This window comes from Bactrocera tryoni, chromosome 1 (assembly GCF_016617805.1).
Source record: "Bactrocera tryoni isolate S06 chromosome 1, CSIRO_BtryS06_freeze2, whole genome shotgun sequence".
Lineage (NCBI taxonomy): Eukaryota > Metazoa > Arthropoda > Insecta > Diptera > Tephritidae > Bactrocera > Bactrocera tryoni.
This window is the reverse complement of record NC_052499.1, coordinates 49,094,468-49,119,226: the sequence shown is the minus strand read 5'-3', so window position 1 is coordinate 49,119,226 and position 24,759 is coordinate 49,094,468. Positions and strand designations below refer to the sequence as shown.

General features: G+C 36.8%; 1 protein-coding gene across 4 annotated transcripts in view; it reads right to left on the bottom strand.

The window, feature by feature from the left end:
* LOC120780748 (dedicator of cytokinesis protein 1) overlaps positions 1-24,759 on the bottom strand; it is a 74,280-nt gene that overhangs the window by 16,444 nt on the left and 33,077 nt on the right. For all 4 annotated transcript variants that reach the window (XM_040113023.1, XM_040113148.1, XM_040113061.1 and 1 more), the window contains exons 3-13: positions 16,823-16,934; positions 7,088-7,244; positions 6,650-6,919; positions 2,431-3,375; positions 2,211-2,357; positions 1,938-2,136; positions 1,362-1,498; positions 1,140-1,291; positions 838-1,058; positions 616-745; positions 368-542 (exon numbers count right to left, since the gene is read on the bottom strand). In XM_040113023.1, the coding sequence (XP_039968957.1) occupies positions 368-542; positions 616-745; positions 838-1,058; positions 1,140-1,291; positions 1,362-1,498; positions 1,938-2,136; positions 2,211-2,357; positions 2,431-3,375; positions 6,650-6,919; positions 7,088-7,244; positions 16,823-16,934 (2,645 nt within the window). The remainder of the gene's footprint in view (positions 1-367; positions 543-615; positions 746-837; positions 1,059-1,139; positions 1,292-1,361; positions 1,499-1,937; positions 2,137-2,210; positions 2,358-2,430; positions 3,376-6,649; positions 6,920-7,087; positions 7,245-16,822; positions 16,935-24,759) is intronic.

Here is a 24,759-nt window from a genome sequence, read left to right as displayed (position 1 = left end):
TGATTTTTAACCGTTATGCGCAAGACGTTTTAGTGACAAATTAAGGTTAGCGCAAATTAACTTGCAGGAAAATAAGAAAAATTGGTATTTTAATTTTTTTTTTTTTCAATTTTTAAATGAGCTTATGCAAAGTAAAAGAGTAAAAGGTAAACGCATGTAATTAGTTTACTTGGATGAACGAACACACATATTTATGTATGGCAATGTTAAAGTTAACGGGCAAAATGTGAACACCTTATGCGAGCCAATGTTATAATTTGTATTTTGCTTATGCGAAAAGTAGTATTCATCAATAAAATTAAACACAAACGCAAACGAAATAACGAAACACATAAATAAAATGGAAACTAAAAATGCATGTAAATACCTCTTCCTTGCTCTCGAGCCGATCTTTGATGTGATTGCAAAAGACGGGCAGTAGCACGGCGCGACAGTCCGGCGAGAGAAACAGTTTGGAATCGACAAAGTCCTTGATGCAACCCATTTTGGACTGTGTCAGGCGACGCGGTGGGAATTGGCGCAAGATATTGACAATCACATTACTGCCGGAGAAGAAAATATAAATAACAGTAAATTAGTTAAATAAATATTTGTATAAATTAATGTAAAACAAACCTTAGACGCACTTCGTCGAACACCGCCATCAAATCCGTGGCAATGATGTGCAAATTTTTGAGCAAAGCGCCTTCGGACTTCAACAAATCGGTGGGGCAGGCAATCATTTTGATAAACATCTCCAGCAGTTCTAGTAATATTAGTAAAATGTGGTTATGTTACATAATACTTACACCAAAGATAAAAAAAATGTTATTATAATAAAAGCAAGTTGATACGCACCATGTAGCTTATTGGCAAAATCATCATAATCCGAATTGCCATTGATGGCCGCGAAGAGCACACGTGAACGTATAACGAACTTGATAACATAATGCAGATATCTGGTGGTCTTATATAGACGCTTCACCTCTACGCGCTCTTCGATCTCAATGCCATCGGCTGACTTTTCTTTGGGTTCGATGGCTTCGCGGATGTTCTTTTGCAGCACATTAATTAGTTTACTGAAATTTTAGAAAAAAAAATATTATTAGAAAAAAAATAATTTAATAAAATAAAGAGCAAAATAAGAAATCGCCACCAACCTATAAGCCAGCGTCGCTGAGAAGCTCTCATTTATGTACACATCCAATACCGTGAGGAAATGTTGATATTTCAGATCGGATACGGTCTCGATTAAGTGTATAATACTCATGAAGACCAACTGATCGTAGCGTTCGGGATCGTCATTTTCAACCTGCGGAAGCGACATAGATTTTAAGTGTCACAAAAGCAACACAAAAGTCGGGAAAATTAAAGCTTTTTACCAAAATATTGAATAGAGCGTCGAGTATGTCCTGCAAAAATTTCACCACTTCTTCGCCGGGCACATTCGAAAGCGCATTCAAGGACTCCTCCAGTGTTTCCTTATGCGCAGACCAATTTAGCAAACCCAAGAGGCTCACTTAAAATAGTGGGAGTAAAATAAAAAAATTATAATATCATAGGTTTAAATAAATGAAATTCAAATATACAAAAAATATACAGGGTGTTTGCCCAAAATCATTAATGTAACGTTCTTTTATCAAAAATATTGAAATGCTGCCTGATCAGAGGAGGCATGTTCATTTATAAGGCAAATGAAAACGACGGCTTAGATCATATTTAGTTTCATCAGAACGAATCAAACCTCTGATTCGTTAGTGATAGATCTTTTGTGAAGTCAGATCATTTTTAAGAGCACGAAATCGTAAAAAAAATCTTAATGTTTTTCGAAACTACTCGAACTATACATATAAATGAAATTGTTAACCATCAAAAATTAGAATATTTGCTCTTAGGAATAAATTCACTGTTTATGGACCACCCTGTACATGTGTTTACATTAATTTCATGACAATTACCGCTTTGTGTCAGTTTTGTACTGCAGAGATTAACGCAAATTGTGAGTTGATCCTTGGGAAACAGCGACAAACCACCCAGCGATGGCTTGGTGCCCTGCAATTCACCAACCGTCGAAGGCAATTCCATGTAAACATTGGCATTGTTCTTATCATACTTTTTGTGGTCCATCTTGTATACGGCCAGATTGTGTTGGCCTTGCTGTTAATATGCAGAGTAAAAAATAAAATATATTATCCCGTTATATTAACTGAGTATAACTCGTATCGACTTGCCAGGATTGTCGTGCCGTTGTCCTGCATCAGCTTCACATACGACAAGCCGAAAGGCTTCTCCGATTTGTCCTTTTGTTCGTTGGAGCTGCGATGTTTGAAAATGAATTTCAGATGGCACTGCTTGAATTCGTCTATCGGCACATGTATCTAAAATTGCAATAAAGTTATGAAAATATGAATTATAATACGAAAAGTTGCTTAACAATAATTATGCACGCACCTTGAATGTTTCCAGCCACTTCGGCTTATCGTCGTGATAATACACCACGGATTTGTATTCATCAATGGGTGGATGCCCCGCGCCGATGCTCATCACACCGGGCACCACTTGTCCCTGTTCATTGCACACATACACTGTCACCTCGACATTCTTTTCCGATGTTTTCGCAATGCGCGCGAATTCACCACCACAAAGCGTCAAATACAAGTCGTTACGTACATCGCCGGGCAATATTACCTCGGGGAAACCCATTTTACGCGCTAACGGCACATTTGTGTGTAGCAAACGTGGAAAATCCTCTTTGATCTGTTTAATATCGCCCTGCAACACCTCAATGGTGACGGCCATTTTCGAATCGATCTTGCCGATATCCTTATTAGCGATCAATTTGCGCAGCGTGCCATCTAGCGTGTCCTTTTCGCACAACATGAATGGCAAATCCAAATTGCCACGGAAGTCTTCCGGCTTATGTAATATGGGGGTGAGATCTTTGCAGGCGACACCAAATGGTCGCCGCATTATATACTCGGTGCTATTGAACGAACCACTCGAACTGATCGAGAGTTGTGAGTGCTTTTTACTTGATGCCGTTAGCATTGCTGTGGTTATACTGGCTCGTTTCGAGTCATGCTCCTTCATTTCCATGGCACCAATGCGTATCGCATAACAAACCAGATACATTTTCGGTATATTCAGATCGGTTTTGCTGAGATCGGTGAAGAGTACACGATTATTATCGAATTGATCGATATCACGTGCAATGCCGGTGCGCGACCATTTGACGACATAATTTTCGCTTATCGGCTTGTGTGATTCACCATCGAATAGTGTGAAGAGCAGATCGGAGTCCTCTTGAAACTTGCACACGAAGGCGTTCACATGCAGCAATATGTTGTGCGAGTATTTGTTGAGTGGGCGTGGTGAACGTTGAATTGTTTGCGGACGCTGGGGGAAGAGGGATGTGGAATTAGTTTTCAATAATGAGATTTTGGCAACAAATGATAAACAAATTTAATTTAATTTAATATAAAAATTATCTGTTATGAGGAGGATCAAATAGCAAACAAAATGAAGTGAAAGTGAGATTAAATGAAATATTAAATAATTTTAAATAAATTTAATTATACTGGGAAAAGCTTTAGTCGATTTCATATATTTAAAATGAATATGCATGGTGTTTATTTTAGACGTGCGGTTTTCAATGAGGCAATACTTTTTTCGAAGTTTTTTTTTAACGGCTGATACTTGATTTATACTTACATATTTGGGTTTGCCATTTCATAATATACAAACTTAGCAACGTTTTCAAATGAAAAATTTGTTCTGCTTTGAAAAGCTCACGTTTGGTTGAATGGATACGTTACTAAGCAAAATTGTTGCATTTGGAATGATGACAATCCCAAGCCATTATTGAGATGCCGTAACATCCTCAAAAAGCCACTGTTTATTGTGCTCTATGGGCAAATGGAATCATTGCTTCCTATTTCTTCAAAAATGAAGCCGGCCATAATTATACAGTCAATGAGGAACGCTATAGCGCCATGACTAATGACTTTTTTGTGCCTGAATTGGAGGATGGAGTTGACGTGAACAATCTTTTGGCTCTAACAATTTGTTAAAGGAAACTTTTGGTGAGCGCATTAACTCTTGTGGTGGGCCTGTGTCGTAGGCTTCACAATTTTTTGTGGAATTATGTGAAGTCGCTTGTCTACACAGATAAGCCCGAGACGATTGACGTTTTGAAAGAGAAGATTCGACGCGTTATTTTGAGATTAGAAATTATATAAAAAAAAAAACAAATTCTCTAAATCCACCAACGTAACCTGGATTTAGCGAATATTATTTTATTTATATAAACTTCTTTGGGATTTTCATAAAAAAAACTCTTTGGAAATAAATACAAGGTTTGTCTGAAAGGCAATAGTACTAATTTTCTTCCGCCGCGACTGTATTTCGGAGCGTGCGCGCAACGACTGGATTCGGTAGAAGGCGTTCCTAGCTAACAAACAAGTGACTGGTCAGTTGCCGCCGAGCACCTGGACAGTCAGGACAAACATTTTCGCGCGACGTGTTTCTGTGATTGGTGCAAGCCGACAACGCAGCGTTCGTTAGAGCAGAGGTACGCGATTAAATTCTGGGTGAAACTCGGTAAATCTGCGACAGCGACGTTTGATATGATCAAGCAGGCTTACACAGATGTTGCTTTAGCAAAAATTGGTATATTTCGGTGGCACCAGGCCTTTTTGGAGGGCCGGGAAGAGGTCGCGGATGAAGACCATGCTGGGAGACCACGACAATGTGACTCGTGTGCGCAAAGTTTTTTACTCAGACCGTCGACTAAGTAGTCGTTTAATTGTCCGGATATTAAATTTATCAAAAATCTGTGGTTAATGACATTGTGACGGAGCACTTCAACATGTGCAAGGTGTGTGCGAAGATGGTCCCAAAAGTGCTCACTGACGGCCATCTTTCTTGTGAAAAGCTATCTAACCAAGGCCGGCATACCGCCTTGCAGCCCAATTGTAGACCCCCCGGACTTTTTTATTTCCTTGCCTGAAAAGGCCGATGAAAGGCAAACATTTTGAGACGACAGAGGGGATCCACACAGCATGCACCTCGGATCTCAAAGCTATACCGGAGAATGTCTTTCGTGATGATCGGACAAACCCTGTAACCCCTGTTCTTTGGAAAAATGAATGATAATCGTCGAGTTGGCATCGGAGAGAGAGCAGCGGATCTCAACATTTCTTATGGATCGACCCATCACATTTTCGTTAATGTTTGCCAATCTGGAGACTTGTCCCAAAAGAACAGAATCTTTTACAAAGCGTACATGGAGTAGAGAGTCGAAAAGCGTGATTTGCTTGACAACAACGTAACTAAGGATCTACATACCGAATCTGACAAAAAAAGAAGCCTGAAGAAGCCTATCTGAAAGGCGTAATAAAGATTTGAATTAAAAAAAACGTGAAGATATTGTTTTTTTCAGTCCGGATCAAATATGATCAGATGATATTCATATGATTTTTTTGTTTAAGTGGACTAACCTCTGGTTTGGTCAGAATTAATTCGCTTAATAGGAATTTCAGTTGATGGTAGGAAGTAAAGGGTAATCGATTACAAGGTTCCCTACTTTTTGAGAGAAAAAACTGAGAAGCTTCTAATTTAATGCAAAATATCATTCGACAAAACATTCTTTGGCATCTACTTTTTGAAGATTATCTCTTTCAAATGTTGATCGCGGCTACGTTTCAGATGGTCCATCCCTTGAGTTCAATTTTCAATGACTCTTTCGAGCATTTCGACTACTAACTGCCGAAGGACTCTCGAAGTGACATAGACTTTAGACTTTACATGTCTTGGTGGCCAATCGACCGGCCCACGTGAAATTTTTAGCTCACTGAAGTGTTCGCTCCATAAATCTATTAATTATCTATTAATCTCACACTTTGTGTGAGAAGTGGCGCTGTCTTGTTGAAACCAAATGTGGCCGAGATCACGAGCTTCAATTTTAGGCATCAAATAGTCGGTTATCAAGGCGGGATAACGGTCGCCAGTGACGGTTACGTTCTCTCCGCATCATTTCTGAAGAAATATGGACCGATGATTCCCCCGGTCCACAAACCACGCCAAACCGTTGTTTTTCTGGATGAAATGGTAGCACTTCAATCTCGCCAAATGCGACAATTTTGCTTGTTTACATATTCATTGAGCCAGAAATGGGTCTCATCGTTGAACAATATTTGGCTCGAAAACGGTCGGATCTTCTTGGAACTTTTCAAAAGCCCATAGAGCGAAGCGATGTCGCTTGAGAAGGTGGTGCGTCTTCGGTTCTTGCACAAGTTGTATTTTGTTTAATTTTAAGATCTCAACATATTATCCAATAATGAATACAAAAATAACATAAGAGCTTGACACGACTCACACGCGATGTGTCAAAAAAAAGGCTATTGAGAAAGTACTACTTGAATCACCCGATATATGTAAGTATGTAAGTCAAAACACCGCTCTTCTTCTTTTAATTGACTACTTTCAAACAGTAGCTACGTCCTTGGTAAGTGCAATAACTCGAAAAAAGCAACAGCTCGTTTTGGTCTGTATATATAATCTACGATTATATGCCATATGCAAATACATACATATAAATATCAGCAAATAAATATATGAAGAAAATTTGCAGCAAATAAATATATTTATGTAAATGCAAGCAAAAACCTACGTTCGCTTTGAAAATGCGATCCTGCGCATTCATGTGATGCTCATACAATTCCGTTGTGCATATCGCATTCGTATCCAATATGTCGCCGTTCTCATCGCGCACCACCATATCTAAGCCCAGCAGACTGTTTCCTGTGTCGATTTGCGATGTGGCCATCAGCTTCACTTTACGCATCTCGTCCAAAGGCAAATTGCCCGATATGAGCAGTGCGCGATTATTATTCAACTCGATCATTTTTGCGCGTATGGAATTGAAGTCACGATGTGTGATCTGCAAATGAATGAAAATAAATGCATTTAGTATGGATTGCAATAACCATTATTGTGGCAGTAAGTTAGGGCAGACTGACAATGAAGGGTTAACACAGTTTTTTTTTTTATGAAAATTAATTTAATGAATGAATTTTTGCGAGAGACAGATAACGATTGCAGCACTCACCAAAAAATACTGTTTCAATATAGAGCCCCATTCCAAGAGAACTTTGGTGATTTCCTCGACGATCTCTGTACGCTTGATACAGTACTCGCCGTTGATGATTGTGTAATCGCTCAGATGTATGTAGCTTTTCGGAAATATGCCGCGTTGTTCTTTATGCCTGCAAGAAATATGAAAACAGTGAGACTTATTTATTTAGGGAAAAAAGAGAAGAAATTTGAATGGAAAAAATAACTGAAATTAAAAATATCTGCGTTAATAAATATGGCAGGAGGCAATTAATAAAGCGCACATGACAAGCATGGGAAGACAAGATTCGCAATTATGCGACAAAACAGACATACATTTGTATGTAGTATGTGCTATAAAAGAATGGTTGTTGTATTTATGTGGACATACATACATACATACATACATACATATGTCTGACATAAATTTTTATATGACAGAGTGTGGCGCAATTCTTGATGAATTGCTAAAAAAAAAAATAAATATGAAGAGAAATAAACGCCATAAAAACAAGCAGCAACTAAACTATTAACCACAACAACAACAGCAGCAAAAAAGCGTAACAGACCAATGACGAATATGGGCACAAATTCTAACGACTGTCATGGGCCATCTATATACATGCATATCTAAATATATATTAGACAGATGGTGTTACTCGAAAGCATGGCTTGGACAAAAATGTTGTAGAAAATTGCGCTCTGCGGCAGGAGGGGCACATAGCACAGCAGATAACAATTATTAGATTGTTAGCTGGAAGAAGAAGGAGAGATCCGCCAGTGAACTGTCCGGCACAATCAGACACACATACATATGTACATATGTATGTATATAGAGGAGCATTTTGCAATGAATGGCTGGCCTTTATGAAAAAGGTAATTTTTTAATTATCGCGTCTGTATGTATGTATGTATATGTGCATTACACATTGAATATTCCGTATTTATACTATATTACTTTGAGTTTGCCACAATTGTGGTTATAAGCGCACTTCACTTCGAATTTAACGAGTTTGCGCGGAAATTGTGAAACTTACCAATGACTACCCAGTACTTTCGCAGGAAAAAAATCTTAGCGAAATAAAATAAATAAACACAAACGCATACATATAAATATGAAAAGGCACGTACTGCCACAAAAACGGTTCATTATTTTTTCACGCGCTAAGGTTACGGTCATTAACCGAAGAATTGTTTTTACATACTTCAGTTGAAGCTGACCAAAACAAAAGTGGTTGGCGAGCTGTTTAGGCGTTAGAGGCGAAACGGTGTAGAAGAAAATAGAAAACGGTTCAAATGCATTCGAAATAAAAAGTTTGTACATATTTTTGTTGTAACACTTCTAAGGGCCATATATGTATGTATGTATGTACATAAATACAGAGGTTTTCGGACATTGCTAAAGCGTTTCATATTTTTCTTTTAGACAATGTTTTTTTTGTTTTTGTATGTATGAGATTTGCTGTATAGTCGCTTTTTTAGAGCTTTACAGTAATGCAGGTATTTGCTTCATGAAAGCTCGTTAGAAAGTATATTAAAGCTTGAAGATTAACTTTAGCTTTCATTATAAAAAAATATTTTTCCTAATTTTTTCCTTTTCTTCTTTATTGGCGTAGACAGCGCTTGCATGATTATAGCCGAGCTTACAACAGCGTGTCAGTCGTTTTTCCTTTTCGCTGTTTGGCGCCAATTGAATATTTCAAGTGTAGCCAGGCTCGTCTCCCCGGGCGCAACGTCTTGGGCAAAACGATCTTCGCCGTTTTTTAATATTCAAAAAAATACTTCCACAAATTTTTTTACAAAATTTATTATAAAAAGTAAAGAGTTGTACACTCACAATGTATGTATGTAATAATCTGAATAACAATGAAAAATATTAATTTTTACTCGAATACTCTTCAGTCTTTGAATTTGTCTTACTTCTATCTTTTGGCTTATATCTTTCTTAAAAAGTGATAGAACTTAAAGATGCACTTTTCTAGCTTTGTCTAGCGACGTGTCACTCTCACAGTTACCCTATGCTTTCAATGTAACAAATACTTTTATTTCTCCAAATTTTCAAAAATGGTATTTAAAAACTCCAATTGGGGCAAAAATTCCTGCAAATTGTGGAAATGGGTTTTTTCTATGGCTTTTAATAAGATGTCTTGTAAATTTACTATCAATTTCCTCAAAAACCGTATTGTGAGAATTTTGGAACTTCAGAATTTGCGTGGCTTCTAGTTCCTAAATTTTATATACTTAATATCGAAGATATTTTGTAAAAATTCACTTTTGTTCGAACAACCTCATGAAACTTGTAGGTAGGTAGATAAGCGGGGGCGGCAGAACATCCTTGGCGCCGGGCGCCCGTAGTTGTAGCTACGCCACTGACTGGTTGGCAAAAGTTATTCTGTCTTGGATTTCGGGACTAACGTTGTTGTTGACGTAATTAGCTATGACTTTGAAGTTAAGTGCCAAACTAGAGAAAAAAATATTTTACAATTCGGTTTACGTGCGCCGTTTATGTAAATGGATCAGTCCGGGTCAAATTTGATCATATAGTAAATTACGCAGAACCAGTTGCGATATCTTTATACGAATTCTTACAAATTTGTACAGAGTTGCCAGTGAACTTAAAAAATAAAATATTTTCAAACATAATTTTTTTCACTTCGTTAGAGCAATTAATGATAAAAATATTAGCTTTAATTCCGGTCAATGTTTGTAATCACATCGGTCAAGTCGTGAGAAAGACACACAAAATTAAGAAATTCGTGGCGCTTTTACTCGATATTTCCTCATCAAGATGTTCAATCAATTTCCACATTTAAGCATTTCATTTCAATTCTTTTATTTGTCTGACCCTTTCGACACGCTGACAGTTTTTTATTATTATTTTATTATTTACTTTTGTTATTTATGAACATTTTGTTTTTGTCGTTCTTTTTTTCACTTTTATTGAATCACATTGCTGTCACTTCCGAACCCAGTGCGGCGGTGCACTTAATCACGCATTTGTGTTAGTGTGAGTGTGATTGCGCGCAATGCCTTTCAAGTGACTCTGTGTGGACAGCACGGGTCAGTTGGAGTATGAAAGAGGTCAGTGCTATGCGTTAATGGTGTATGAAGATGAAAATGGAAAAATAAGAAAACAACACACATAAAAAATGGGAAGACATAAAATATATTTTATAAATACAAATATACCATGTGGACACACACATACAAACAAGTGCCGCTTATAAACAATAGGAAGCGAAAGATTGAATTATGGCGAACAGCCAATAACAACAGCGCTGGCATTCGAAAAGTGTAGTGTCAGTGCAGTCAGTCAGTCAATAGTAGAGTTGATGATAAGACTGTGCACTAAGTACACTCATACATACATACATGTGTATGTATGTGCATATACAAATACAAGTTTCAAGTTTAAAATTGAATTTCTATGCTTTGGAACTACTGGCCAGTAGTGGCCAATGCAGCGTTTATCAGTGCTGAAGTGGATGGCTGAAGCGTTGGAGAGGTCAGCGGGCACAAACGGCGGTTATAGATAAACAATTGTATATGCACGTATGCATGTGTGTATGCTTATAGATAAAACACCGAGAAATGACAAAGCCAGCTAAGAAGGAAACTCTTGATAACAACATCGTACAAACAAACGCCACGCATTTATCATTTATGGTGTGAAATTGTTGTTTGTTTAAATGCACGATTTGATAACGCAAGCCGTAAAATAACAACGAATAGCGAATTGAGCACAAAAAAGGCATTGTGTACAGTGTTAAGAAATAGATGAGTGATGATAGAAGGTCGGCGCAGGCAAGCAGAAGTAAATATCCGCGGCGGACAGGATGAAAGCCGGCAAATGTTTGCAAACGTCAAGCGGTGATCGGTAAACGTTGTTCGACGATCGGTGTTTGGCAATGTATGAGTATGTGTAAGGCACATGGCGCCGGCCTGCGGAATTTTCACACCGTTTGGCACGCCGTGCAACACATGTCGAGGAATTCGAAAATTATGTTGCATCGCAAGGAGTTTTTAAGGCGATTTTTCGCAGCAAACGTATGTATGTGAGTGTGTTTGTATGTGTGGACTTGTGTAATATGTGCGTTGTTCGAATTGAGGCATTCGAGGTGATAAGCGGGACGATTGCGGAGTATGCTACTCAGTATGGCAGCAATTACTTACATACGGTTGTACATATATGTACATATGTATGTGGCTATTGCAAATATAGGAGTGCCAACATGTGTTTGCAGCCGCGTGAGAGAGTGATGAAGTATCTGTGAAAGGGTATTGTTTGGGAACTGATATAAATAAATTCCATATAAATATGTACTGAGCGCATTTTACGATGATTTACGATATTATTGCAGGCAAAAACGCGCAAAGTCGTGTTATTTATACAGAAATCTGTGCGAACGGAAGCAATTTATTAAGAAAACTATTCACTTGGTCGAAGCATGCATACGGTCCTGTGTATCACCCAGGAACTCTGGAGGGAAGGGGGGATGAAATATTCATATGCGCGTCTATCTTTATACCCTGAACAGGGTATATTAAGTTTGTCACGAAGTTTGTAATACCCAGAAGGAAGCGTTGGAGACGATATAAAGTATATATATAAATGATCAGTATGTTGAGCTGAGTCGATTTAGCCATGTCCGTCTGTCTGTATATATACGAACTAGTCTCTCAGTTTTTAAGATATCGTTTTGAAATTTTGCTAACGTCATTTTCTCTTCAAGAAGCTGCTCATTTGTCGGAACTGCCGATATCGGACCACTATAACATATAGCTGCCATACAAACTGAACGATCGGAATCAAGTTCTTGTATGGAAAACTTTCACATTTGACGATATATATATCTTCACGAAATTTGACATGGATTACTTTAAGGTAATAATATAATCTCTGAAAAAATTGTTCAGATCGGATTACTAGATCGGTTACTAAAAGAAATGCACCTGTGAAGGGTATATTAGCTTTGGTGCAGCCGAAGTTAACGTCCTTTTTTGTTTTTTTTTTTTATAAAATCGCGTATATGGGATCATTTTGAACACTTTTGCCAAAGAGACTATGAGTCTAAAACTGGTTTCGAGTCAGCGCTTATTAGGATTATAGAAATTTCTTTGTCAGTTTTTGCGATATCCAAATGAAATTTAATACATCCCATAGGTGCATGTTAAAATTCTATTGAACATTTGCCGAAATCGGATCCTGATAGGACAACTACATATGTCTATCACATATCTGCCATACAGCCGATTATTCAGATATTTTATTTTCCTGCATCCTGCCTTCAATTAAGAAGCTAAGAGCTAGTAATTTGCAGAGCTACCCAAAACGTCTTGACATACTTACATATGAGCGCTATTTGTGTTGTTTACAGTGACTTAAAATATTCTTCTCGACCAAAAACTAATTATTTTTTACAACTTTCCATCTGGATTAACTCATCAACAGTGCATCGATGAATTTTTGAGGATGAAGCTCTATCAACGACCAGTTTTTATCGATTGTATAGTCAATTCAATCAAAATCGTAAATCCCTCCAAGGCAAATTTCATGAGGGTCGTCCAAAATCAGATCTTATTCCGGAAAATATTGATCCTGCGCGCATTATCACTGATATTACAAGATTATTATGTGACCTATCGTGAGACTGAGACAACTATGGGCATTAGTGGGACTAGCATATGGTACATTCAATATTGCATGAACATTTGACTTAAACAAAAATCGGTCAAGGTAGATCCCACACAATTTGTCAAATGCTCAAAAAAAGACTCGTGTCGATTGGTCGGGAGAAGTGTTAACAAAATACGAAAGCGGTGCTTCGAAACACGTTATGACAATGTGACAGTTGATGAGTCGTGGATTTACTCGTCTGAGTCCGAAAGTAAACAGCAGTCGACTGTTGGATGTTTCAAGATGAGCCAAATCCAACAAAAGTTGTTCTCGCACGAAACACTTCCAAGCAAATGATGGGCTGTTTTTTTTTTGGAAAACTGGACTTGTCGCAATCATACCACTGGAACACCGCAGAACAGTAAATTTTAATTGATACACAACCACCTGTTTGCCAGTTGTCTTTCAAGAAATCAGGAAAACCAACCGCCGAAGACGAATCACTCTTCACCACGTCAAAGCTGGCTCTCACACTTCGACTGAAACAACTGCATTTTTGAGCATTTAAACCATGAATTTGATGAGTCATCCACCATATAGTCTTGACTTGGTACCGAATGACTTCTTTTTATTCACGTACGTAAAAAATAAACTAAGAGGTCAACGATTTTCGTCATCTAAAGTGGCGGTTGATGCGTTCAAAAGGCATGCTTTGGATACTCTTCAATCAGATTGTCAAAAGTACTTCGGAAATTGATTCAAACGCATGTAAATGTGTATAGATCGTAATGGAGAATAATTTGAAAAACAGTAAAGCGATTTTCGATGATTAAAATTTGTTTTTCGGTCTCTACTCCCGAAATATAAAGGCAACCCTCGTATAGCATAAATTCGTAGTATAGTTGTTGAATATAATTGAAGGAGAGTGAAAATATACATAATATTTTATTTTTCCTCCTCGAAAATACCATCAGATCAAATTTGACCCGGACTGATAAACAAAATTCCTAGATTGGTGCAACCGTCTTTCACCGTAGTTTGTTCTCCATATGTCATATGGTGCGTGTTTGTCAAAAACGCGAAAAATTTGTCGGACGATTTTTACTATGAAAAAAACTTGCTACAAATTTCGTGTTTCAAATGGGATCACTATTAAGTATTATTGAAAGTGCTTTCGATAGTCTTACTTATCACATACCCAAGTGTTTGAGTAGCATAAGACATACAGTAAAGATCGTAACGTCATCGAAAACGTGAATCATGTGAGTTGCCCATTCATCTCCGTTCATCATAAAAATCGAAAAAGTTTAAGAAAGTGTTTGAAAATCGTCGTGTTGGCAACAGAGACATAACAGAGGATCTCAGCATTTCTTATGTTGTTTTGGGTATGAAGCATGTCAATGGTAGACTCGTACCAAGAGATCTAAATTTTTGCAAAAAAGATATCGAGTAGAGGTCGCAAGAGAGATGCTTTACATTATACGAGTAGCTGAGGATCCTACATTTATCAAACGCATCATTAATGGTGACGAATAGTGGGTTTATGAATTTGAACTCGAAACTGTCGAACAATCTAGCGAATGTTGCTCAAAAGAAATTAAAATATTCAGTTGGAAGCACTAATTGCAGTTAAAGCTGGGGTGTTTTAGAGGTGTGTAAATATGTACATATACATACATATAATAATATATAATTTTATTTTTTGTACATTGTAGTATTAAATTATGAACATTGAACTAATAAAAAATGTTCAACATTATATGCAATTTTATTAATTTAACTGCATAGCAATGTAGTTGTATATGTAAACAAACGCCATGAGATCTCGTATTTTCAAGTCACCCTTTGGTCGACTTTTTGAAGTAACTTCTTTTTGACACTAACATAGTTCAGCCTCTAGTAGAAAATTCTCAATGACAAGCATATACCAGATATTCACAGCAAACTTGACTTCGGAAGTCGTTAGTGAACCAGTTTTACTATCGACGTTTCCTACAGGGCAATAGATACTTATATAGACACGAATTCGCTGAAAGTCACAAAAATTGCAAACGTTTTTAGGAAACACTCATATTTACACTAATAGAAGAAATTATCGTTTCAAATAAATTTTGGCATATTTTTTTCACACACACTATATTTCTTTTCCACAGCAAAGTATATTACTTAATTTTACTTCGTGCGGTTATTAATAATGTCATTTCAAAAATAAGTTAATTTCGCTTAAAACTCAAATTAATTGCATGCTCAGCTGAGGGCAAGGCGGGATTTCAAAGTAATATAGTGGATTTGGTCTACTTGACGCTAATGTTGAACTTAGACCAATTAATATATAATATAATATTAACCATTAAATGTGAAGACGGGGTCTCAGAGATAGATTGTGCTTACAATTTATTTGTTCAACTTTGGCTTTTTGAAATAAAACAAAGATAGTAAATCAAAAATATTTACTCTTCTTGCGGGTTACCTAATAAAACTATAGAGTGTTGTGAAATCAAGTTATCGTTAAAAATGCATTAATTATGAAACTTCAGTTTTAATCTTGACAATTTACAGTATATTTCTGAAGATTGAAAATATTGTGAAATTAAATTTTAATTTTTTATAAACTAGTTTGACAACAAGCCCTTTTTCTAAATTTTTTAGCTACAGGCATATTATAATAATCGATATACCAATTTTTTATTTCGATTAAATTTGTTCAATAATTTTTGATTTCCATAAATTCTTCTTTGCATCATCTAAATGATTTTGATTAAGTATTTTCAGTAGCCAGTTAGGGATAACGAATGTGTTATCGGTTTCACAAACTTCTTTAAGAGCACTTTTGAAAATGAGATATTTGCCTAATAGAGCATAAATTCGTATTTTCAGGAGGGAAATAAAAATCGTTTATCGATATTTCGATTATTTGTTATCGATAATTTTATTAATATCCGATTTTAAAATCAATTGAAATATATGTTTGGAGGGAAATAAAAGAGTTTATGAATATTTCGATCATGACTTATCGATATTTTTTAGGAATATTTAAAAAAATTTCTAGTCTTAGAAGAGACTAAATGTTGTTCCTAATAGATCATAAATTCCTGGTGTAGTATTTTCATATAGGTATGCATATATATTTGAAGGAGGAAAATAGAAATTGTTTATCGATATTTATTTTCCTAGTTATCGATACTTTGAGGAATATTTTCCAATGCTCCTAATTTTAAAAACGATTAATATTTAAATATATCTTTGGAGCGAAATAAAAGCATTTATCGATATTTCGATTTTTACTTATCGATACTTTTTATGAATATTTTTAAATTTTTCAAGACTTAAAAAGATTAAGTGTGTTTCCTAACAGAGTATAAACTCGTAGTATAGTATTTGGATATACATACTTATGTACATACATACATATGTACATAAGTTTGAAGGAGCAAAATCAATGTCGTTTATCCAAATTTGTATTATTTGTTATCGATACTTAGGGAATATTTTCCAAATCTCCTAATTTTAAAAACGATTAATATCTGAATATATGTATGTATGGGGGAAATAAAAAACGTTTATCAATATTTCGACTATTACTTATCGATAATTTTATGAATATTTTTCAATTTTCCTAGTCTTAAAAAGAATTAAGTGCTGCTCTCAATAAAGCATAAATTCGTGTTATAGTATTTTGATATGTGTATATGTATGTATATATTTTAAAGAGGCAAATAAAAATCGTCTATCGATTATTTGTTATCGATCTACTATATACTTTGAGGAATATTTTCCAATTCTCCTAATTTAAAAACGATTAATTTTTAAATAATATTTGTTTGGAGGGAAATAAGAACGTTTGACAACATTTCGATTATTACTTATCGATCATTTTTATGAATATTTTTACTGTTTTTATATTTATATATCATATAATAATTAAAGATACATACATACAATATAAATAGTATGAGTTGTGGTGAGTATTTGATACGAGCAAATCGAATATTTTTCAAAAATATTATATTAGCAAAAATAGTACATTTGAATTAAAATCGAAATATTCGGGCAGTCAAGTAATATTTTAGCGCATTTAGTTCACAGCTTTGTTGTTAGAAAAATCAAACTCACCTCTGCTTGTAACCATAATACCAATGTGTTGTCTCCTTCAGTATCACAACCGAATCGCCCACATCCAGACTCAAACGATGTGGCTTATCTTCCTGATCGAAATTGCATTTTGCTAAAAGGAATAGAAGAAAAATTGCCGAAATTATTTAGTTTTATTGCCATACAATCCGAATTTTTTACATAAGTGTGTTAATTTTAACAAATTCACAAGTGAATGTTATTATTCACACCATGATTTTTTTTATTATGTGTAAGATCAAAGAGTAAGTAATAAAACAAATAAAACTCACAATAATTGCTTGCACTTGAAACACTTTAGCCACAACTTGGGAAATTATGGAAATTAACCGCTTCAGTGGAGCAAACTGGAACTGGTGTAGAAAATAATCGCGCTTGAAAAATAAACAATGGCGCAACCAGAGCGTTTTGCTGACACGTCGCTACTAAATAATTGCAAAGAAATCTTTCAGCTTGATCGGGCATTGCGAAACAGATTTCATATTTGCGCTCAAACGTGGTTTATGGGGGAAAAACAATCATATTTATTTTATACAAAACTCAGTTATTACGTGCAATATGTTACTAGTATGTTTGCATATATGCATGTATATATGTATATGTATGTATATATATTTATGTATACTACATAATAGTGGTGTTTTAGAAAAGCTTGCCACTTAGTAGCAGCGTTTAAGCTTGGCAGCGAAAAGTGTGTAATGAGAGCAATGTGGGAGACTCGCGCTGAAACGCAGCCAAACGAACGTGCGAATTTGTGGGAGATTTTATAGTTTTCACCTTCGCTTACTTATGTACTGGCGGTGAGCTTACCTCCGCACATGCATATACATATGTACATACACGCACACTTGCGCTATTGAAAGTGATTTTTAAATTTGATTATGCGCAATTGTCGTGAATTGGGGTGAAACTAATAGATTTGCTGATAAAAAATTTATTTCGCAAAAAAGGCGAACTTTTCAAATGTGCACTGGGGACACGTGTGCGAGGCTACTTTTGAAATTGGAACATGCAAATTACATGTACGAATACATACATACAGAAATATATATGTACATACATATATCTACATATCATGCCATTTCCTGTGTCCACACACGGCGTGGGGTGTTAGGGTGCGCGTATCAATGAACTTGCAAGGTGATGAATGACTGCTAAAAAATAGTATGAGACTATGTGTGTGTGTGTGTGTGTGTGTATGCAGATGTATGTATAGTAATTGTTGTATTTCTGCCACGTGAGAATACAAAAAAATATTGTCATACACAGAAACCAGCTGGCATAATCGCGTTTGCTTCACTAAATATGTACATATGTATATAAAATATATGGTATACGTACATACACATGCATATAACGTGTTTATGAATATTCGCAGCGAAACTAGGTGATGCATACAATTGGCCGGAAATTTGAATAATTTTACTGAGAATAACACACAACAAGGGGCTTGCTTTAGTTTCATTTATTTAAATTTTAGTTTATAAGCACGTAATTAATATTATTAAGTGTTTTTAAGCCAATTTTAAAGTGTTTTTTTTAATAGACTTATGAAAAAATATTTGATAAGTGAAAATATTTAGTTCTCTTTGCACAAATCACAATGAAAAGCCTGTTATATTTTGATATTAAATACCAAGCAAAAGCGTAATTTGTGCATCAAAATGCTAAAATCACAACAGAAACCAAGAAAACGCGTTAAGTTTGATGGCATCGAAACTACAAACAGTCGCTTCAAAAATACAGAAGATTCCATACATGAGCTTCATTTTGATCGGTCGGTTTGTATGGCAGCTATATACTATAGTGGTAGGTAGGTAAGTAGGTAGGAGTGCAGCCCTATCGGGCTCAATTAGCACTTGATGTGCCATTTTGATACACTATTCGTAGAACCTCCTGTATCTGCTATTACGTTTCACCTTCTCTCTCAAACCATTTTGAGGTTTCGAGGAAACTACTTATGTCCGATATGCTTTTGGTGGAAATCCATTCAAGGTTTGGTGCTTGGTGGATTCCGAGTGTTTTGTGTCGGATCTGTGCTAGAGCTGGGCATTCGCAGAGAAAGTGGAAGATTGTTTCCTTGTTCCCTGCTACTCCGCAGCCACGGCAGATGTCGTTGTAGGGCAATCCCATTTTGGACGCATGTTCCCCAAATGGCCAGTGCCATGGGGTAGGAGCTGTTATTCTATAAATACTTTTTCTTGACCTATTTAATAAGTCATTGATTCTTTCCCTGTCATATGTTGGCCATAATTGTTTAGTTATGACGCATTTTGTAATGTGGTTCTATAGTGGTCCGATCTGAATAATTTCTTTGGAGGTTATTTCGTTGGTTTGGATAATAATCCGTGTCGAATTTCGTGAAGATAACTCGTCAAATTTCTTATTTTCCATAGAAGAACTTGATTTTGACCTGTCAGTTTCTATGGCAACTACATATGTATATGCTTTAGTGGTCCGATCAGAACAACTTTTTCGGAGCTGCTATGGTTGGTTTCAATAATAACCCGTGCCGAATTTCATGATGACAACTCGTCAAATAGGAAACTTTCCAATGCAAAGACTTGATTCCGTTCGTTCGATATCGGCGATTCCGACAAATAAGTAGCTACCTAGGAAAGAAAGGACGTGTGCAAGTTTTCAGAACGAAATCTGAAGGACAAGTTCGACGGACGGACAGACAGACGTAACTGGCTAAATCGCCCCAGCTCGGCATGCTGATTATTTATAAATCTATATGTTTTATAGGATCTCCGGCGCTTCCTTCCGGGTTTTATATGTACATACATACGTTGTATGTATGTATATACCTGGTCAGGGTATAAGTACATCACAATATTAATATTTTTTTAAGAGAAAAATATGGTTTATTTTATTTTTGCAACATGCCATTAATAAAATAACTTTTAAATAAATAAATAGGAAAACACAAACTGTTAAAAATTTCAATCCAAAGGGCGATTTAATAAGTAAGACTGCCTTCACACGAGGGCTTCATTGACGCTTATTATCGACATTTCTCTTTCGATGTCGCTCATTTTTATGCATTTTATTTCATTGCATTCCACCTAGGGGAGGCGAACCTCATACATATATGCACTTAACATTTTATTTTAGAAGTCAACCATTTTCCAAAAAAAATCATGTAAAGCTTAACGTACATACATACTTTATAAGCAAGTCTTATATGCATTAAAATCTTGCTTTTCATTTTGTTTCAGATAACCAGCCGCTGGAATAACACTCGCCCGTAGAGACCGTCTTGGGTGATTGTCAAAGTTGCATCGTTTTAGGGTGCTCTATACTGGCCAAACGCTCTGAAATTTCACTGTTGATAATATAACAGATTACTAAAAACCTTTCAGTACCAAAAACTACTATTTATAAGCCACAAATCAATCGATGACCCGCTAGCCACTATTCATCATGACGCCAGTAAACAAAAGCTAACTAGTAAACCATTTAAAACTGGCAAAAACCGTTCGTAACCCACTTCAAAGTGGTTTCAATGGAAACTATAGCATATAGTTCAACAACAACAAATTCAATTTACTTTCCCATTTCTTGATAGTTTTTGTTTTCTTCATTCCATTGAGCATACATAGAAACGTGTGTCTTCAACTGCACAAATCACATTCGCAGACAAATGCCAGTGAAAATATTTTAATATATGCAAAAAAATAAGAAAAGAGCGCGCCGCAGACGGTAGACAGTAGCCACTGGCTGTTGGATGGTGGCCGGTGGCCGGTGTCCGCCGAGTGAAGTCTGTTAATCAACAAGCAAAACAGCAACGACCATAGTTGCCGGAGTTCACCAGCTAGTTATTAGCATATCTGCGCTTTATGCGGTTACTTCCATGAGTATAACTTAATTTGTGCGCACTTATCTGCGAGCACACATACCAACATGCATATATGCATACACGCAACCACATGCCTTAAAATGTGGCTGTATGTGGCTTTGCAATCAATTATGGACCAAAGCAAGCATAGTTGTCGGTTTGTATGTGCGTGTGTGTGTGTGTGCTGGAAACCACACGCTAAGCGGTGGCTGCAGCTACTCCACTTCAGCGTCCAATGACCGAAAATCTACGAAAGCAACAATAGACGAAGCGAGCTGAAATTTTATAGTAAGCATGTACATATGTATGTGTGTATGTGTATGTATGTTGCACATAAAATGTCGTACAACATTGAAGCGACCTCCACTGCAACGCCGACAACAACAGCAATAATGAAAACAGCGTTTAGGAATGCAACAAGTGCAACGAACAATGCTCCCTTCCGCTGTGGCAGTGGAGTTGAGGGACATGTAAACAATATACACACATTTTTACGTGTCCACATACATACATACATACATATTGGGTTTTCCATTAGGGATGCTATGATTTCTTAAGGTCGTTTCGGCCAATTTTAATATGTCATCATCTTTATTTTTTTCATGAACAAAATAATCCTTCTCCAACTGGAACTTTTCGTGCGCTCTTGCCATTTTATGGTCGTAATAGTCGTCCACCTGTGCCTGCTATTCGTCGAATAGTTACAAATTTCGAGGGTACATCTTCTTTACATAATGTTCAAGTGCTAATAAGACAAATAATCGCTCGAAGTAATGAAAATATTGCTGCCGTTCCGGCAAATGTTGCTGAAGACCGCAATTTGCCGATTCCAAGACGTTCTCGAGAATTGGCACTATCTCAAACCACAACTTGGCGGATTTTGAGAAGGGATTGGTGCTTGAATCCGTATAAATTTGTTCTCACTCAAGAACTAAAGTCATTGGATCACCGTAAACGTCGTGAATTTGCTGATTTTGTCTTAGAACAACTTGAAAACGATAACGATTTTTATAAGAAAATCAACTTCTCCGATGAGGCCCACTTTCATCTGAATGCTGCGGTAAATAAAACAAACTGTCGATTATGGTGTAGAGAAAATCCACAAATTACTCATAAACAATCATAACATTCATCTAAATTGACAGTATGGTATGATTTTTTTCTGATGAAATCATCGGTCCGTACTTCTTCCGAAATAAAGCTGTTACTGTCAATGGAGAGCGGTATAGGTCGATGATAACCAACTTTTTATGGCGGCAATTGGAAGAAGTTGATTTTGACCACATTTGGTTCCAGCAAAACGGGGCCACGTGCCACACAGCACGTGCAAAAACCGCATTATTGCGAGACAAGTTTGGAGATTATTTCATGAAATTGTGGCATTGAATTGCCTCCAAGAAGTCAATTTGAATGTGCTACACATGACATACGACTTGAGTTAGTGGAAAAAGTAATCGAAATTGGTTCATTATACTCGTTCCTGCAAAAGAAGTCGTGGAAGCCATTTGAATGATTTTATATGCAGAACTTAATATCAGGTCTTTTCATAGGGACAGCAAACTGAAGATTTGTCATTTCCTCATGAAAAGATATACGACCCAACAACGAGTCGAATCGAAATTATTAAAATTTACTACCGAAATTCGAATCAGTGGCCTTAACTTCCAGAGCGCTGGGTCCAATTTATGGTTGTCATAATCGTCGTTTCGTCCTGTCAGATCAACAATTGAGCGTCTAGTGGAAAAATTTGAATCCACAAGCATAATACAAACTGTTCCCCTGCCAATGAGACAAAGAAGTGCTCTTAGTGTCGAGAATATTGCTGCCGCTAGCGCATCAAGTGAGGAAGACCCAAATCATTGTCTCACACGTCGTGCCTATGCGTTGGGCATCTCTGTGACGTCGTTGTGGCGAGTTTTGCGTAAAGATCTTGTCCTAAATCCTTACAAGATCAAGATTGGGCTGAGCAACAACTTGAAAATGATCCGGATTTTCATCGAAAAATCATCTTTAGCGATGAGGCTCATTTCTGGCTGAATAGCTTCGCCAATAAGCAAAATATGCGTTATTGGTCAGACAGGCAATCCACACGTACTCCATGAGTCACCTTTGCATCACGAAAAGATTACGATTTGGTTTGGTTTATGGGGCGGCGGCGTCATTGGGCCGTACTTCTTCCGTGATGATCAAGACCGGCATGTTACTGTGAATGGGTATCGCTTCCGCTCAATGATAACCGAATATTTTTGGATCGAATTTGATGATATGGACTAGGATGTCCATGATGGCCATGCAAAAGAAATCGACTTCCATACATTATGGCAACAAACGTTAGTATTGATTGTACTTCACATTAAATAATACATTAATTAAATTCCTTAACAATGAGTGTTTTTTAAGATATCACATAACTCTCATTGAAACACCCTGTACATATGTATATGCATAGTACATAAATAAATTTGTGTATTAAAATACCGGCATTAAATTGGCAATCAACACTAAATGACACACTCGTGGCAATGGACACTCCACTCACGAACTCACTCGGCGGCGCTGATGGGGTGTGGTAATTGCAGCGGTGGCTGGCAGCAGCAGCAAGTGAGCGAGCAACTACTGCTGCCCTCTACTGATGTGCTATGCGGTGTGTGGTGTGGTGTGGCGTGGTGCTGGCCGACTAGTAGCGACATCACCGCCAGATCAATTGCCATCGGCGGCGAAGCATGTCAAATATGTGCTAACAAAATAATATAGCATTTGGCGGTTAAACATGTGAGCATATACATATGTACATATGTACATACAATATTTATACATGCATTCATAAGTATGCACTGTATTCCTTTTAGTTTCAATTTTAGAGGTCCACTATCGCCGACACAACATTCGAAAAACAATAAAAGTTCAAAAGGCAATTGGCTGCAATTGGTTACACGCCATTTATGTACAACAAAACCTAGCAATAAATTGAAAATGTCGAAATTACAACAGCGATAATACATACAGACATACTCATCTAGAAGGCTGCAGTGGCTTTTGAGCTAGCTTGTAAGTTATAAATTATTTTTCATAATCATTTGTAAGTGATACCTTCCTTCACCTACGGCATTATATAAAAAACTGATTGTAAGCTATAGTGCAATACTCAGGCTGATAATCAGATGAGTGGAATAATTTGAAACTCTATATGTTTCATTAGTACAAATTATTCAAAGAGGGTCGAGAACGCGTTCATGACGAACCACGTTCAGAACGGCCATGAAAATCAGCTCATGATCAACACGTCAATAAAATAGAGGAATTGGTGCTTGGGAATCGGGGAATTAACAGTCAGAGATCTTACTGGCATCGTTCGAATATCGGAACCGGAAAAACATTTTGAATTATAAGTGGGGCCTAGGAAAAGTGAAAGCACGATTGTTACCGAAATCACACAATTTAAAAAAAACGTCGCATTAACGTCTGTGAAACAATACTTTCTGACTACCGGAATGTTGTGAAACATATTATTACTAGCGATGAGTCTGAGATGTATGCCTACGACCCGGAAACAGACGAGCAATCGGCCAAATACCGTGTCAAAGATGAGCCGAAACCGAAAAACCACGTCAAAGCAAGTCAAAAATTAAGGTTATGTTGTCCGAATTCCTTCCCACCGGCCAAACTGTCAACACGGAATATTATTTGAGTGTTATAAGCGAAGCTATTCGTTAAAAAAAGAGCCCGCATTTAACTCTTGCTTTTTCACTACGATAATGCACCGTCGCATACTGCATTGATTCTTAGTGAGTTTTTTGCCAAATTTTCAAGCGATTTCGTTTCGTATTCGCCTGATTTAGATCCGTGTGACTTCTGGCTATTAAGCGTACTCAAACGACTGCTTCGAGGAAACCGTTTTTAGTCAATTGAAGACATTAAACGTGAATGACTACGCGCATTAAAAGGTATTAGGGAAATTGAATCTCACAACTATTTCGAGGATTGGAACAAACGTGGGCACAAGTGTATTAGGGCCAAAGGGTATTCGGGTAAAGTCGATTTGGCCATAAACGTCTGTCTTTTCCATCAGTTTTTGAGA